The 17,922-nt window shown below is 35.6% G+C and overlaps 1 protein-coding gene and 1 non-coding gene across 5 annotated transcripts in view; both read left to right on the forward strand.

Annotated features, from left to right (window-relative positions):
- The window catches only part of g (adaptor-related protein complex 3, delta 1 subunit-like garnet), a 281,738-nt gene that overhangs the window by 12,495 nt on the left and 251,321 nt on the right, over positions 1 to 17,922 (forward strand). For all 4 annotated transcript variants that reach the window (XM_089232772.1, XM_089232771.1, XM_089232769.1 and 1 more), the window contains exons 2-4: positions 430 to 525; positions 3,984 to 4,064; positions 10,771 to 10,851. In XM_089232772.1, coding sequence (XP_089088898.1) covers positions 430 to 525; positions 3,984 to 4,064; positions 10,771 to 10,851 — 258 coding nt within the window. The remainder of the gene's footprint in view (positions 1 to 429; positions 526 to 3,983; positions 4,065 to 10,770; positions 10,852 to 17,922) is intronic.
- On the forward strand, positions 1,632 to 1,705 carry TRNAS-GGA (transfer RNA serine (anticodon GGA)). The gene has a single exon. It is a non-coding gene; the product is annotated as a tRNA-Ser (tRNA).

Here is a 17,922-nt window from a genome sequence, read left to right on the forward strand (position 1 = left end):
TCAAAAGACAAAAACTACTTCACATTGGCCAAAAAACCCAAAACTTTTAAATTTAATTCTAATCTGATGCATATGCTTGCACTTGGGTTACATGTCTGTGATTTTTGTTTAAATGTCTAAAAAATAATTTACATCCGGACAACATCTCGCAATCCAAGGAGTTCTCCATTTTTATTAATTAACAAAAAATTATGCTTTCCTCCCACCCTATAGAAAAATTCATGAAATAGAAGTTTATTATATAGAACTCTACAACATTTATTGAACAATATTGATAAGAGGAAAAAAACTAGTCAGGTTTCTATTTAGTCAAGTTTCACTAATTCTATTCTGGAAACATGTTTTGTCTTCTGTTTTCTGCCTTTGTTATTTAAAATAAATACCGCTGATCTTGGTATGATTATTAACTTGACCATTTTTCTTTCTTAGGCAAAATATATAGTCCAGTGTGTTGAAGAAATAAAAGAAGAACTTCGACAAGAGAATATTGCAGTGAAAGCAAATGCTGTTGCAAAATTGACTTATGTAAGATTGAAAAATTTTTTAATAGAAATGAGAGTTGTCCTTCTCAAAACACATTGTCTATAACAGCTTCTCAAATCAAATCAAATGACCTTTGTATGTCATGATTATATTTTATAGGAATTCTGCAGGTTTCAATGCATTAATTATTTCAAACTGCTCACAGTGTTGTAATGGCATAGTAATGGTACTGTTTTTTCCACGTAAAACTTGCATTCTTGCCATTTGTTACAGATTGTCCATAGTTTCTACAGATGGCCACACTGAACTGTGGACCTACAGGAGATACTCTGAATATATACTCTATATATATTGTTTGTAATTGCATTTTTAATTGGGTTGCTGTATTTTTGAAATATATGACATCCATATTTTTATGGGCATCTTTTTCTCATCCACCTCATTGGGCATTTTGCCTGTTGTGGCGTTGTATTTGTATTTAATACTGCTATAGTTTTCTTCAGATTTTTTTATTAAAAAAATCAGGTCTTTGAGTTTTGTTCTTTTAGTCATTTTTTATATTCACATCAAGTAGCTCTAATGTAACGATGAATTCATATATATGTTTGACAGAATGGAAGAATTCGAGGGAAGACTTTCATCAAAGTGGAAATGGGGGTGATCAAATTCACATATTGTTCGCCATTGATAGTGGCTTGATGCTACATTTGGACAATATTAAAAGGAATATTGTGACAAGCTCATAATCCATGCAGGCTGACAACAGAGTGTGGTTAGACCAAATACACTGCTGGCCATCCAAAATAAAACACCATGAAGAACAAAAGATATTAAAACCATATTATAGATATTGGGCAAATAGCATAATGTGCATAGGTGAAATGATTGTAATTGCAGTCTCATTTGACTTGCCGGCTATGGAGAAATCATTATAGAATATGAGAGGTTCTCATGTTCATCTTCACAAAAATTCATAATGAGTGGCGGCCTAAGGCAGTAGTGTAACTGAAGGGTTTTAACAACTGCTGATGCTGCCACCAGATGGCGACTTATGCAAGGATGTGAGCTTGGCCTGAATCTGGTCCGGCCGTCCATGTATGGTCCCTTTCAGTGTGCATGAGCTCCAAGGAAAGATTGAGAGATTCGGTGCCTCTGTAGTCTAGTGGTCTAGGGCGTTCACCTGGAAAGTGAAAGGACGTGGGTTCGATTTCCCGCAGGGGCAGTTGAATTTTCTCTCTTTTCAAAATATATCTTCGCAACAGCCAGTTGTTAAAAACCTTCATATGGTAGCGGAGAGTGACGTCATCCTTGCAGTAGTGTAATCTCATGGACATTGAGTTACTGAATTGAGTAGCTACTGAATGCTGCGTATGTGCCACATGCAGTCGCTCATTGTGAGATGAGCAAAATGGGTGAAAGACAGCTTTAGTCTTTTATTGTTCAAAGCAAAATGCCTAGGTATGGAAAATGCATAAAATTGCCTCATTTCCTTTATCCACTTCTCTTGGATGACAAAGAACACTTTAAAAAACTGGCTCACAAAATTAGATATAGATTTTCAAAAAACAAGGATGCTGTAGCTCAGGTTGGTAAGACACTTGCCTAAAGTATCAGAGGATGTTTAGAGGTGTTGCTAGTACAATACCCAGCTCATCCTTGTCAGAAACTTTCCTGATGCAGGGGCACAGCAGAAACGGCGACATGACCACAGAAAACATTGTTACTTTTTAGTTATAGGCCTATTCTAATTTTGGTGATTCTGATGCTACAAAATAGCATTCAATTGTCTTCTGTATTTTTAGGGCATGCAGAGGCATAACCAATACTTACAATGCTCAGCAAAGAGCTAGAAATGAAAATACTTCATTTGCCAAAAACAATTACAAATACAATCCTACAACAGGCAAATTGCCCAACGAGGTGGCTGACTTAAGAACATCATGGATCCCCGAGCCATTTTTTGGAGGCCCTACCTACTACTGCTACACCACACATGCACCCCGCCCCCCCAACCCCCCGCGGAACCCCCAACGAATCGGTAAATGCGGGAGTGTACGTGTAGTGAAACCTGACGTGAAGTTTTTTTTGTGTTTCTCAGTAATGCTTGTTATGTGTAGTGCTGCCACCTGCTTACACTGACATTGAGCGTTGAAATTTAATTAAATTCTTTTAAAAAAGGGATGGACAACGCAGTAAAACTGTAACATCCCTCAAGAGTTATATGCCTGGTTTGAAATATCCAGTTAAAACAGACAACAAGCAAGAAATGAAAACAATTTTTTTTTCACACATTATTATATTAGTTGATTTTGTGACATTACAAATACAAATACAACGCCACAACAGGCAAAATGCCCAACGAGGTCGCTGAGAAAAAGATGCTCATAAAAATATGGATGTCATATATTTCAAAAAACAGCAACCCAATTAAAAATGCAATTAACAAAAATTATAAACAATATATACACATGATAAAATATTATACAATGCCCATAAAGAATACTTATGGTTGTCTTATTCTAAGTATGGATAGTTTCTCGATTTACCCCAACATGTTTATCGTAATTCTTTTTAAACGTGTCAATTGTGTTACAATTTACTACCTCCGGGGGTAAGCTATTCCATTTATTAACAACCCTATTGGAGAAAAATTCCCTGTGACACCATAACCTTGCATTGTCCAGATTTCGAACAATCACGCACACGCATCACATTTCCGTCGATTCGGGAAGTTGATGGACGTCTACTGCTGGGTTTGTCAGTGGCATCCTCTCGACCCTCTTTGCATTACTTGTGCCATTGGTGAACTTGTGATTTGGTCAAGCTGTCACTCCTAAGTTTAAGGCAAAATTTGATAGCGTAACGTTGCTCCATAGAACGATCCATCGCGCTGTGTTACATTAAGCTCAAAATGGACTTAACAGAACGCACGTCCTGACTTTCCGGCAGCTTGGAACCAATTGAGAATGAGTGCGTTATGAAGCTAACACCCCCTCCACCTAGCCCAGCAGGTTAGAAGGCACTGCAGTGTATAGTCGCGTCTGGAAAAAATTGGTCGCATTACTTATGGAACGCACCTTGTACTCAACGTCCATATTTTTTTTTATGGGCTTCTCGACCACCTCATTGGGCATTTTGTCTGCCGTGGCCTTTGTATTTGTATAAAAACTGTGTGAAAAAAACATGGTGGAGGTGTAAAAAATTTATTTGATTATTTGCATCAAGATTTGCTATTTAAAGTTTTTTTCCGCTTATAGCAGTTTGTAATGATAGGGTTCTTGAAAAACATGAGTGGAAGCTACTGTATTTTTAAAAAGTTTTTTTAGTCAAGTGATTTGATTAAGTATGCTCCTTAAAAGTTTAAGAGATATTGAGGTAGAAATTGATTAACTTTTTTATTATTTCAATTTTTATTTCATGCTTACCAAGTCCAGGTGTAGTTGAAAATTTATTTTTATTTTTTTAAATAGTTTATGTGAAATTTTCTTTGTTACATGCAGTTGCAGATGTTGGGCTACGACATCAGTTGGGCAGCTTTCAATATAATTGAAGTGATGAGTTCAACGAAATTTACCTTCAAAGTAAGTGATTTTATATTTTAAGAGCCATTCTCAGAATGTGAGTAGTTAACTATTTTGTGGGTCATTAAAAAACAAATTCTGAAGTTGATTGTCACCTAATAGTATTAAAAATTTTTTTTCTTTCTAATATTTTAAGGTGGCAAGAAGCTAACTTGCCAAGTTGGATACCATTTGGCTATGTAGACACCTCAGAACATGCTAACTTTAGTTATAGTCACTTTGTATATATATACAATGTATCTCAAAGTGGGCAATATATTGCCCCACTCCCCCAGTGGGTGATACTGTCAAGTTACCTAAGGAGCGGCAGCAGCAGTTACAAGTGCGACTGAGGGATACAATAGTACCTTCGAAAAAAGAGAATTTTGAAAACATCCTATATCATTTTTCATGAAGCACAAATGCTCAAAATGCAATTTAGGGGAGAGCAGGGTGATGCCAAATGCTTAAGGAAAATCTCTAATTACTCAATTATTTGTAATAGTTCATTAACAAATTTACTGTAGTTAGATACCCTGTTTCATTACCTACTAAAATAACAAAAAATTTGACTTTATGATTAAAGTTTTCATAGAATTTCAATTTTTTTGTAAGAGCTTACACTGTTTGGAATCACCCTGACAGTCGAAGTGGATCACGACTACCGTAAGATCCATTTGTATCTTATGGTAGTCATATCTTAACAGACCTTGAGTGTTACCGAACAGATATTTCTTTTGCACTTTTTATTTTGAACTCGTATTGGGGATTTGATTTTAGATACAGTTAGAGTTTATCTTGGGTTTTTTCTTCTGGTTTGGTCTTGTTAACTTTTGAATTAGTCTTCCTTAATTTGTTTTTCTTTTTATTTCAAGATTCTCTCTGGGGTTTTTATTCTTCATTTGTAAGTTTCTTTTGTGATTTCATTTCCTTAATCTTTTCCTGTAGCTTTTTTATTTTGAGCCTTAATTCTCTTCAGATGCATCGTCAAGGGGTTTTTTATTTGGTGTCTGTGTAAAAATCACTGAATATTGCTGTCATGAACCAGGTTTTATCACTTCTAAGTTAGGAGTGGGAGAATTTTTTTTAAATGAACCATTCCAGAAGCAAATGGTGTAGAAATTTCTGCATTTAATGAAATTGATCCACCAATTTCAGGTTTTTGATTAAGTGCATTTACACGTGAGCTTGGGTTTTCCTCTTCAATCGAAATAGCATCATACGATGAAGTCTCCTTCTTAGATACCATCTTCTATGAATGGTAACAGAGGATTCATAAAGTAGTATTAAGAAGGCCTAACATCTATACATAAATAATTTATATTTCAGTGATGATATAAAACAGTAATATTTATTTATTCGTACAAAATTTCCCATAACAGCATTAAGGGCAATTCCAAACATTTTGTTCAAAATTTCCCCAAATGACACATCGTGCAATTTCTCAGTCTAACCTCAAAATGTCCACAGCAACCAAACTTTCTTCCTACTTAATGAATGGCTAAAGAAACGTAGAATCTAATGATACCAAGCTCACCACTCTAAACGCAAATGCATTTTACTTATCTCTTATGGAAATCAGCACCAATTTGCTAACAAAAGTTCCAAAAAACTGTTTTTCACACACCACTCACAATAACACAGCTAGAAAGGCACTCGTCTGCTCAATGAGTTTACAGTGGATGCCGCCAGGCTGCTACACTAACCAGACTCTTCTAGATTCAAACAGTGACTGAGAGAACAACGGTGTTTGGAATTCCCAGCTGTTTGGTATAGCCCCACTATCCCCTATTATAGATCAGTTAAATTTGCTGACAGGATTTAAAAACATTACTTATAGGTAAAAAAGCTTGCATGCAAAATCTCTATTATAGTCTGATTTTGGCTAGCGAGATGTTCATTATTCTGATTGTATGTCTCAATATATTTTCACTTAAGGCTACAGCCTTGTATTGCAACCTTTACTCATAATAAGCAGTCATTGTCATCACCCACAGTGGAAAGTATATTTTGAGATGGTAAAAGCTCATTCTCGGAACGTGCGTAAGTCTAATAATATCTGCGGATCAAAATGTGTATTAAAACAAACTGTTCGTATTTTAAACATGTGATGATTGAGAATGATTAGAATATGAATGCTTGAAAATTTTCTCAAACTCAGTAGAGATCTTAATACAATTTTCAAAAGAGAAGTAAAGGAAACATTTTTTTTTTCTGCTAGCCACTAGCAAAATAATGAGTCAAGTAAATTTTTTAATGACCAATCAATGAGAACATTATACACCAGTTGATAGGGCAGCCTCCCTGGCGGCCAAGAAAATGCTAAACCCAGTTTTTTACCTGTACCCTTTACTGCAGATATCCTCTGAGACTCCATTCCACCCTCAAGGAAGTTCCCCCAGTTATACTGGTCACACATGAGATGCTACCACTTTCTTTATTCAAATCTTGCTGCGTTAGCACACAAGAACCCAGGGGGCCCCAACGTGGAAGTGAAGATAAGTGGATTTGGACTGAACAGGGCCCACCGGACTTCGTCGAAATTACCCGCACCAGTTGGAGACTGGATACAGGGTCAATATCAACTCCATCATGGTTTTTGATTCAACATTGTCAAGAAATCCCAGCCAGCCTTTTGCCCCCCAAACATATTGAGGGGTTAGTGCACCAACCTCTCAGTGAGATAAAAAAAAACCGGCTGTTGTTCAGAATCGGCAATAAATTGTAGGTCCCTGTCTAATTAGCCCTCGTGTGCAGAAATTGACAGTGGTGTGGCAAAAATGATCAAATGATTTAAGAATGCTCAGATTGCAGGAAAATGTTTATCGTGCAAGTAAAATGTTTTATTTTGCTTAAATGCACCGTTTTTCAAGCTGTTATGGGTATAACAAAGTTCCCGTAAAACGAATAGTTTCGCTGTTTTTTCCACCTTCTTTATATGTGGGTCCAACTGTATTTTGGTTATTTGATGGTAATCCAATTTTTCAGAAGATCCAATATACAACGTTACTGTAAAACACTGATAAAATGCTCGGAGCTTTTCGTCAATGGAAATTTTTTGAATGACATAGCCACAAAATAAGTAATATAATGTTGATCAAATCAATCTGTCCATAAGAGGAAACTGCAGTATGATGTGAAATTTACACATGTTTGTGAGAGTATTCAATTTTTTTCATTCTATTTTGTGCTTATAAAAATGCTGTATTTTTACTCAATCCTTATAATTATATGGTAAAATTAGTTTTTCAATAGTAAACTCAATTTTATATATGAAATTAAATAGCACAATTTATGTTTTCATGATATACAAAAAAGATTGTGCAGTTCAATTAAATTTGAGAATTTAATATAGTTATAAATAACGTGATCCTCACGTATTCCCAAGGGATCAGCATGATCCATCCAGGGAATTTGTTAGTGTTAGTAAACATCCATGCCCGAACCGGGATTATATGAGTGATAATTTGTTTTACAAAATTATGAAATACAAATTCAGCATTTACTTAGTCTGACGCGATTCTGGGCACATAAACATCTAGGGAGAGCAAGAAATAACCCCTCCAACATCATCGAAAGGGACCAGTTTGAAGATGGCAGAGTTCTCGTTTGGGGAGTTATCATGCTCGGTATCTTTACATCTTCCTAAGTAGTTCAGTCACTGGCACCTACTATTTTACCGAGGTCATCCTTCCTCACATGCATCTTTTAGAGGTGCTATAGGTTTTCAGTTTCTCTTCATAGATGATAATGCTACATTTCATCTTACAATGGCTGTAGCAGAGCTTTTGAAGAGTGAAGATATTCAACCCATCAATTGGCCGTCAAGATCCCTGGATCTAAATCCAATCAAACTCGTGTGAGACACTCTAGAGAGAAGCCTGGCAGCACTTCACCAATCACCAGCAACGATTCTGGAGCTGCGATTGGCACTACAACAGGAATGGGAAACAGTGCCTCAACAGCTCATTGACAACGTTGTACTCAGCATGGGTAGACAATGTAAATCCTGCATAGCAGTTAGGGGTGATCGTATCCCCTACTAAAGGCAGGATTTTCCTTGTCAGTCACTTGTCACATGGATGTTTTGGTCCTCTGTTCAGTTGTGGTCAAAGCTAATTTTTCAATAAAGTTCATTATCATCCTTTGGATTTCTTTTTTGGAAAGTTTTGTTTACTTTTCCCAAGTTCTTATGTCTTGGGGGAATCTTATGGTATTATTTGTGTTGATTTAGCACTTTTTGACTTTTGCACAGCGTTACATTAGAAAAACTGTCTCATCCTTCATTTTTGCACACCAGTGTATTTGTATTAGTATAAATTTACAGGTCCAAAATGATGAATGCAATTAAGTAAGTAATGAAATAACTTTCTTTTTTTTTGCACTGCATTTGTGGCAAAAACTCATCCAGAAAGAATAAAATTTTTTAAATAAGTGAAATTTAACAGAATTTAAAATTTGTCTTTGAAGAAGCCTCTTCATTCTTAGATTAAGGATTTGCATGTGTTCTTGAAAGGTTCTGGATTTGCAAAGTATTTTGAGCAACGATCCCAGAGGAATATCCAAAACTACATGCCCTGAAGAGCCAAAAAAACTTGTACACCTGCCTAATATCGTGTAGGGCCCCCGCGAGCACGCAGAAGTGCTGCAACACGACGTGGCATGGACTCGACTAATGTCTGAAGTAGTGCTGGAGGTAATTGACACCATGAATCCAGCAGGGCGGTCCATAAATCAGTAGTAGTAAGAGGGGGGTGGAGATCTCTTCTGAACAGCACGTTGGAAGGCATCCCAGATATGTTCAATAATGTTCATGTCTGGGGATTTAGGTGGCCAGCGGAAGTGTCTAAAGTCAGAAGAGTGTTCCTGGAGCTACTTTGTAGTAATTCTGGACATGTGGGGTGTCGCATTGTCCTGCTGAAATTGTCCAAGTCCGTCGGAATGCACAATGGACATGAATGGGTGCAGGTGATCAGACAGGATGTTTACGTACCTGTCAGAGTCGTGTCTAGACGTATCAGGGGTCCCATTTCACGCCAACTGCACACGCCCCATACCATCACAGCGCCTCCACCAGCTTGAACAGTCGCCTGTTGACATGTAGGGTCCATGGATTCATGAGGTTGTCTCCATACCCTTACACGTCCATCAGCTCGAAGCAATTGGAACCGAGACTCATCAGACCAGGCAACGTGTTTCCAGTCCTCAACAGTCCAATGTCTGTGTTGTCGGGCCCAGGCGAGGCGTAAAGCTTTGTGTCGTGCAGTCATCAAGGGTACACGAGTGGGCCTTGGGCTCCGAAAGCCCATATCGATGATGTTTCGTTGAATGGTTCGCACGCTGACACTTGTTGATGGCCCAGCATTGAAATCTACAGCAATTTGCGGAAGGGTTGCACGTCTGTCACGTTTAATGATTCTCGTCAGTCGTCGTTGGTCCCATTCTTGCATGATCTTTTTCTGGCCACGGTGATGCCGTAGATTTAATTTTTTACCAGATTCCCGATATTCATGGTACACTCGTGAAATGGTCATACGTGAAAATCCAAATTTCATCGCTACCTCGGAGATGCTATGTCCCATCTCTCTGTATGATCCATGAATCTTCATCCATGAATCTGTATTCAAATTTCATGATAGTTTTTTCAGCAAAAGAAAAAACCTGAACTTCATTCTTGTTTAAGAAATTCAGAAAAAAAAATTTTCGCTGCATTTTTTTCCTGTCATATTTTGGGTGGATGTAGTTCAGATCTTTCTAAGTGCAATGTTTGCTAAGATATTTTGATTCAAAAATTAGAGAAAAGTTATGAAAGAACAGCAAGAACTAGGGCACAACTCCTTTTCCCACCTTTTCTCCGATTATGAATTTGAATATCTCAGAGAATATTGCACTTAGAAACTTGGAATTTTATTTGTTGGCTTCAGGAGAGTGACAATTTCCTAATTGGAAGTTAGACAACAGGGGGATCGTATAAAAATTTAGATTTCTCATTTTTTTACACTGTATTTTTGGTCTAGAAACTGGTGCAGGGTAGTTTTTGAACATATTTTGAGCATATTTTGAGCATTTTTTAAATTGAAACTACCTGTACAACAGATGATTGAGATAAATTCTGCATTAACATTTACAGGAGACCCTGTAGGCCTATAGAATGGACCATGAAATATTGTTATCACCCCCTTATTAGAATGTTACTTTCTATAAATTCCATAGGTTACTTCTCTTGACTTAATCCCAATTACCTTCATAGTAAAATCAGTTTAATTTCTTTCAAATTTTTATTTAGTCCAATTCTTACAAAAATTGAAAAAAAAAATTTGATCCAATGACATTCTTCTACACCAAAACTGCCATCGTGAAATTTATGTATTTTGTGTTTTTCCCCGTTATTATTATTTTTCCATTTATTTTTAGTTATGCTGATTTTACTTAATCTTATCTCATTTTACCTATGTATTTTCTCTTAAAAATAATACATAAATTTATTTTTTAATCTGATTTCTTATGAATTTCCAATTTTAATATTTTTTTTACATGTTACACTGAATTTTCACTAAATATTGGATTGCACTAAATTGGCAGAATACCTAACAACATTTAGTTGAGTCAAATATTCACCAAATGTATCTAGCTTTTATTTGATAATGATTATTATTGGTATAAAAGTGTAATAATAATAATTGTGCTCATGTGCATATACTTATTCTATATATTTATTATTTGTTAGAGAGTTGGGTATCTTGCTGCCTGCCAGAGCTTCCATGAGGAAACAGAAGTGCTTATGTTAACAACTAACATGATTAGAAAGGTACATTTTGATGAATAATATATTTTTTAGATAATTCATTTACACACAAACAAATATGGTAAATGCACAAAAAAAAAAAACAACTTTGAACAGGGATATTTTTAAAACATATACAATTTTTAACATGGTAACTGTACTGTAATTGTTAAAACTATGATTTCTGGGAGAAAATATAGCTATATAACCCTCTGTTTGCTTAGCATGCCCAATTATTCAAAATTATTTATAAAATAAATAGGGAGAGACAAAATTTTTACCAATCTACATTTTAAGAGGTTTTTCAGTTATGACAACCACTAAATATAGAAGAAACAAGACGCCAATAATCAGAGGCATCTTTCAAAATATATTAAAGCACCTCAGTGTATTCTACTAATTTTTGTGAATAATTATAGATCATTTAGAAGACACCAACGAATAAGGCAAATACACAAAAAAATAATAAAAGTCCTAATGCATTTCAACACCAATGGGTGCCATCTTCAGAGGAAAAATTTAACCACTAGTTTCGCTGACCGAGTTTCCCATTTGGGTTGAATACCAAATCTTCACGCTCGGTTGCTCAGTGGAAGAACGCTTGTATTTGTCTCATTTGGAATTAGCTCAACGCGAGGGCTTTCACCGTGCTTCGCCATTATCCCCTAGCTTAGAGCAAAATTCATACTGGCGAACTGTGAAGGAGTCCAAACGTCATCAGGACACCCTCAACAAGAAATTTTCCAAATTAAAATCTAATAGTGTTTCCTTGTCTGCACCCCCATTTGTTAATAAAGCTAAAATACTTAATTTAACTGGAAACCAATTGACAGAAATGCAAACTAAAGCCTTGGAACTGGGAATTAATTTCTGCGACAAACCTAAATTTAACCCAATCAATTTCATTGCCCCTATAGAGAAGTCAGTTTCACGCAGTAAGATTCTACCTGAACAAAAAGACACCCTGAGACATCTCATATCCAACATTTTGGTGGATAATGAGCGAAGGAACAGCAAGAAGGTCACCGTAGGCTACTCACCGGACGAACGTCGAAGCATCAAACAACTGCAAAACGATAATAATATCGTAATATCTAGAGCAGATAAAGGTGGGCAAATTGTGATAATGCCTAAAGAGCAATATTCGGATTTGATGACATCACATATTTTGAGTGGTCCTTACAAAGAATTAAAGAAAGATCCATCTGATTCTCACTTGAGAAAATTGAAAGAAGTGGTAAAAACCAGTGTCTCTCTTCCCGAGCATGCAAAAAAGAGCGTTATTCCATCAAACGCCATTTCGTCACGGATCTATGGCCTACCCAAAGTGCACAAACCAACACTATCTCTCCGTCCCGTAGTCTCTAACATTGGTACAGCGTCATACAAGCTCGCTAAATTCCTTGTTCCAATTCTCTGTCCACTCACTAAGTCAAATAATAATACAGTTAGAAATTCATCTAGCTTCGCTCAAATAATTTGTACAATTGAACCCAAACAGCTCAACATGGTGTCTTTCGACGTAGTGTCAATGTTTACGAACATTCCCATAGGTGGTAGTATCAGTTGTCTAGAAAGACGACTTAAAACCCACAATTTTTCACAACCTGAAGTAGAAGAAATTTGCAATCTCACCTTCACATGTATCTCACAAACAGCCTTCAGTTTCGATGACAAGTTTTACACCCAGACAGATGGTCTAGCAATGGGCAACCCCATCTCGCCGATTTTGTGTGATATATATGGACGACTTTGAGAGTAAGCTATTGAACGTTGTGCCCTTCTCATTTTATCGAAGATACGTGGACGATTTGTATGTGTGTATGGTGTGTTTGTATTTGTATTTGTATTTGATACTTTTGTGCTTTGGGACGGCTCTAAAGATGACTTGGAACAATTGTTACTCATTATGAATGACATAGACCCTCATGTTCAGTTCACAGCCGAATTCGAAACTAACAATGAACTCTCTTTCTTGGACGTATTAGTAACGAAACAGAAATCACAGTTCCAAACCTCGGTCTATCGTAAGCCTTTCGCAGTCTCATTACCACCTCATTTCAGATCTTGCCATCCTATGCAACAGAAACTTTCGTCTTTTCGCACCTTTGTAGAGAGAGCATTTAACATCTGTTCAGATCGGAACACTTTAGACCACGAACTTGAAACCATCAAAGCAATTGCGATAGACAGGGGGTTCAACACCAAGATCGTTGACGAATTAAGTAGAAAATTCTTGAAACCGGCACGAGGAACCACTCTAGAAAATATTACAGAGAGACCACTCAGAGAAAGTGTAGTCATACCCTACGATCCAATACTCTCACTAAAGATCAAACCGATTCTTAAAAAGTTTAATCTAACAACCATAGATGTGCCCACTAAAAACTTTGGTTTCATGCCCCCTAAGGATGCTATACCGCAGAATAAACAATGGGGCATTTATTACATTCCATGTGGTGATTGCTCTCTTGGTTATATAGGACAGACAAGGAGACCCATAAAAGCAAGATTAAATGAACACGCTCGCTGTGTTAAGAATCAGGAATGTGAAAAATCAACCATCGTCGCTCACTGTTGGCAAGAAGGCCACAAATTCAAATTTCAAGAAGCGAGAGTTTTTCACAAAGTCAAGTCCACAGTTGATCTAGATTTCTACGAAGGCACATATATTCGGGCCTTCAAAAATATACTAGTGAACGATAATAAATCTACACCCCCAATCGCAACACCATGGCTTAAATTCATTTCGAGCGGGAATTACAAGAAAATTCGAATGGACCAATCGGATAGCACTATTCCGCAAAGGTCCAATCAGGACGCTGCATTAGTATCTCACGCAGGCTCACAGCTTCATTCTGACCACGACGTTTGAAGTGAACAGACGTACTTCTTCCGCTGAGCAACCGAGCGTGAAGATTTGGTATTCAACCCAAATGGGAAACTCGGTCAGCGAAACTAGTGGTTAAATTTTTCCTCTGAAGACGGCACCCATTGGTGTTGAAATGCATTAGGACTTTTATTATTTTTTGTGTATTTGCCTTATTCGTTGGTGTCTTCTAAATATTCTTGGGCAAAGTGGATCAACTCTTCTAATTATAGATCAACAACGTGATGATCACATGAAAACCCTCCAAATAATTTCAAATATGAAAATAATGATTTTCTTAAATTTTCTCCACTTGAAGTTGCCTCAGTATATGTTATCTACTTTTGTTAAGCCTAAAGGCTCAAATGATCAGTCCAACGCAGTGTCCAAAGTATTTTTCTCACTATGACTCTGTCATTATGGAGTTCTGACATCTTGGAAACTAATCCATACATTTTTTTTCTGCTCTATTCATTATTATCCCAAAATTTGTTTATTTTATTTTTTGCTTTATATCTGGCCCAACAAAAACACCTTTTCCTTCTGATGAATATGGGAAAAAATAACATCATTTCAGTTCATCTTCATGCGACACAACTTACAAAATGTGGTGGCACTGTATTTTCCTGCGTATAATCTGTGAATTAAAAAATATATATCGGAATTTCTTAATGTAGATTATAAACTGCTGTGTGTTATCTACAGCTTTTCTTCCTCAAAAGTTGAAATAGAAGTAAATATTTAAAAATTTATTGTAAAAAACGATTTTAAATATTTATAGATGATATATCGATAATAAATAAAAATACAAGATATACAGGAACTGGATGTTGTGAAGATATTTATTATTTGAGATGTTAATTTTTTTAAGGAAGGAAAAACTCAGTTCCTTACATCCAGTTCCTTTATATCTTGTATTAACAAGTGGAGAGCGACATTCATGTCATATATATAGCCATCTGGTGGCTCGTCGTCCATGAGCTATTAGCTGATCGGTTCACCGTCCATTGCACAGTTCCGTTCGGCATATATACACTCTAGCAAAGGGAAATCTCTATCTCCTCTGTAGCTTAGTGGTCAGAGCACTCGTCCGGCAATCAAGGGACCCAGGTTCAACTCCCGGTAGAGGCAGAGATAATTTTTTTTTTTTTTTTAAGGAAGGAAAAACTCATCTCAAATAATAAATATCTTCACAACATCCAGTTCCTGTATATCTTGTATTAACAAGTGGAGAGCGACATTCATGTCATAAATAAATAAAAAGATTGTGCAATAAAGAAAAAAACAGCATTTTTTTACTGATGTGTCAAACAATGCCTACCACTCCTTTATTGATTTACTATTTTATTGATGAATGGTATTTGCATATACTTTACTGTAAATACGAGATTTTTTCTAAGAGTAGAGGAACTTCTATCTGCAGATTATATATGCAGGAAATTACAGAAAAGGTGCTAGCTAGAATTATTACTTGAACCGGATCAGTGTTAATTATATTTACAGATAAAGCAGTTTGTTCATAATCTCACATGATAAACCAAGGTATGCGATGTAAATCAGCTTGATTTGAACTTTGAATAAAATCACAATTTAAATTACTTTGTTCTAAGTCACAAAATTTGAATTTCATTTTTCTTTTATTTAACTTTAATGGTAATGAAGTAAAAGTAACCTAATATGGCATCTTTGTAAGGAAATGTGGCAAAGTTTTTATTAAAAGAAATTTAGAAGATCTAGTAAATATAGACTTGAACCTAATCCCTAGGTACAGTGCGAAAGACAGCTGTTCTATTTTTAAATTTTGTGCATAGAAAAAATTGCAGAGAAGTATAGGGAGCTTGCTAAACTTAGATATAACTACTAAGTATTTGCAAAGCATTCATTACAATGCAGCAGTAGGTTTCCCCTGATATAAAAAAAAGAGAAAGTAGTTTTTGTATAAAAGCCTTGAATTCTATATCATAATTGCTGATTTAAAATAATCAGAGATACAAATACCACGCCACAACAGGCAAATTGCCCAACGAGGTGGCTGACTACAAGAACATCATGGACATCATGTGATACAAGAACATCATGGATCCCCGAGCCATTTTTTGGAGGCCCTACCTACTACTGCTACACCATACATGCACACCCCCGCGGAACCCCCAACGATTCGTTACATGCGGGAATGTGCGTGTACGTGTAGTGAAACCTGACGTGAAGGTTTTTTTTTGTTTCTCTGTAATGCTTGTTATGTGTAGTGCTGCCATCTTCCACCAGTTTTCTAACTATGAGTGAAGTGTTATGATTGAATGATTTATCGTTGTAGGACTGTTGCTCTCTGTGGCGAGACTTTTTAACGGGGAGATCGGCTCGCATTTGCGCCTTGAAGTTGGGAACCACAGAAAACCAACTTCAGCCGACCACCACTGTGGGGTTCGAACCCGGATCCTCGCATCGCGAGTCCGTCACTATAACCACTCGACCACCACAGCGGCAGATGCTGTACCAACATGAATACTTTTGGACTTGGAATTTTAATACAAAAAGTGGAAAAAGTCTAGAGTTTGCTCTTTTTGTTTACCAAAACTCATTAAATCTGTGAAAGAATGCAAATGTGTAAATTATTAAGCAACATCATGCAAGTCTAAAACACATAATAAATACAAATACAACGCCACAACAGGCAAAATGCCCAACGAGGTGGCTGAGAAAAAGATGCCCATAAATATATGGATGTCATATATATTTCAAAAATATAGCAATCCAATTAAAAAAGCAATTAACAAAAATTGTAAACAATATATACACATGATAAAATATTATACAATGCCCATAAAGAATACTTATGGTTGTCTTATTCTAAGACGTGCATCCATCGATTACGTAAGAAACAATCTGGTCAATAGAATTTTTTTCATTTAGTTCATGCTGAATGATTTTTTTCCCTACATAGAGTGAATTGTGAAACCTGCACCATATTTGATACTGAGTCATCACCAGGTATTAACTTAAGGTATCCGATTACGTTGAAAACGTCATTTTGGAAGAAAATATGGATTTTCATTTTTTTCTTTTCTATAAAAGCCCTATTTGTTGTGATTCCAAAACGCGCCTTGTTTTGCTTATATGATGCTTAGAATCAAAGTTACGTTCACTTTAGTGTTGCGTTTTTACATACAAGTAATACGTGAATAAAGACTTTAAACGTGTTTTACGAAGAATGCTATTTTTGACATTTTACTTGACTTTGTGACATGATTTGTAAAAATTGATGCATTGCATCCTTACGAAATTTTAATGTGATATTTTGCTATATATTGTTGAGGTTATGTACCAAAATCTAAGGTCTATCACATATATTTTTTGAATTAGTGTTTTATAGACAAAATGTAGGATAAAATTTCAAAAAATTCACACGTACTTAAACATATTTTGGTGTAACTTATGAACATATCATGCAATCCTTTAAATTTTGGTTCATAACCTGCAATATTACTAGCTAAATGCACTATGAAAATCACAAAGCATTTCATTAATAAAATTTTTTGCAATCGTGTTTCGAATATCACATGAATTTTGCCTAAAATTTGACATAAAAACGATTTTTTCATAGAAAATATGGTTGATAGACCAAAATTTGTCACTGTTTTCACCATTTCGAGACACTTTCTATCAAAAAATGTATTTAAAGTTCACTCCAGAACCATTTTAAAGAAAAGTGACAAGAAAGGTAGTCGGATACCTTAAAAGATGGGAGAACTTTCGTTAATGAAAACACTCCACAAGAAAAATATTAATCAATGAAGTTAATTCAGGCTCAATGACCTTTCATGTTACATAAACACAGATTTTTGCTGTTCGTATTTTTTGCTTTTAGTTCATTAGTTTGTTGCTCATTTTGTATTGTTTGTTAGTTTATTCATTAATGCTAAATTAAATTTGAAAAATTAGGTGAAAAATTGCCATTCTTAATGATTAACAAGATTTGTTTTAATTAATAACAATCAGTTAATTTAAATTAAAAATCTGATTTTAATTAAAAAAAAGATGAGATTTAAATTTTTAAAAAATTTAAATCAAATTTTTTGAAAATTTAAATTGGATTTTTTAAATAATTATGACATTTTTTTATACCCTATATTAATAACTTGTGTTTCATAGAAAAATGAAGGGTTTGTAATCTTTCAAGTGAATGCCTTCAGTGTAGTGTAAATTAGTTTTTGTACATAGTTTTTGTG

This window comes from Pholcus phalangioides, unplaced genomic scaffold (genome assembly GCF_987345545.1).
Source record: "Pholcus phalangioides strain wild (caught in Gottingen) unplaced genomic scaffold, Ppha-v1.0 ptg000007l_1, whole genome shotgun sequence".
NCBI classification, from domain to species: domain Eukaryota; kingdom Metazoa; phylum Arthropoda; class Arachnida; order Araneae; family Pholcidae; genus Pholcus; species Pholcus phalangioides.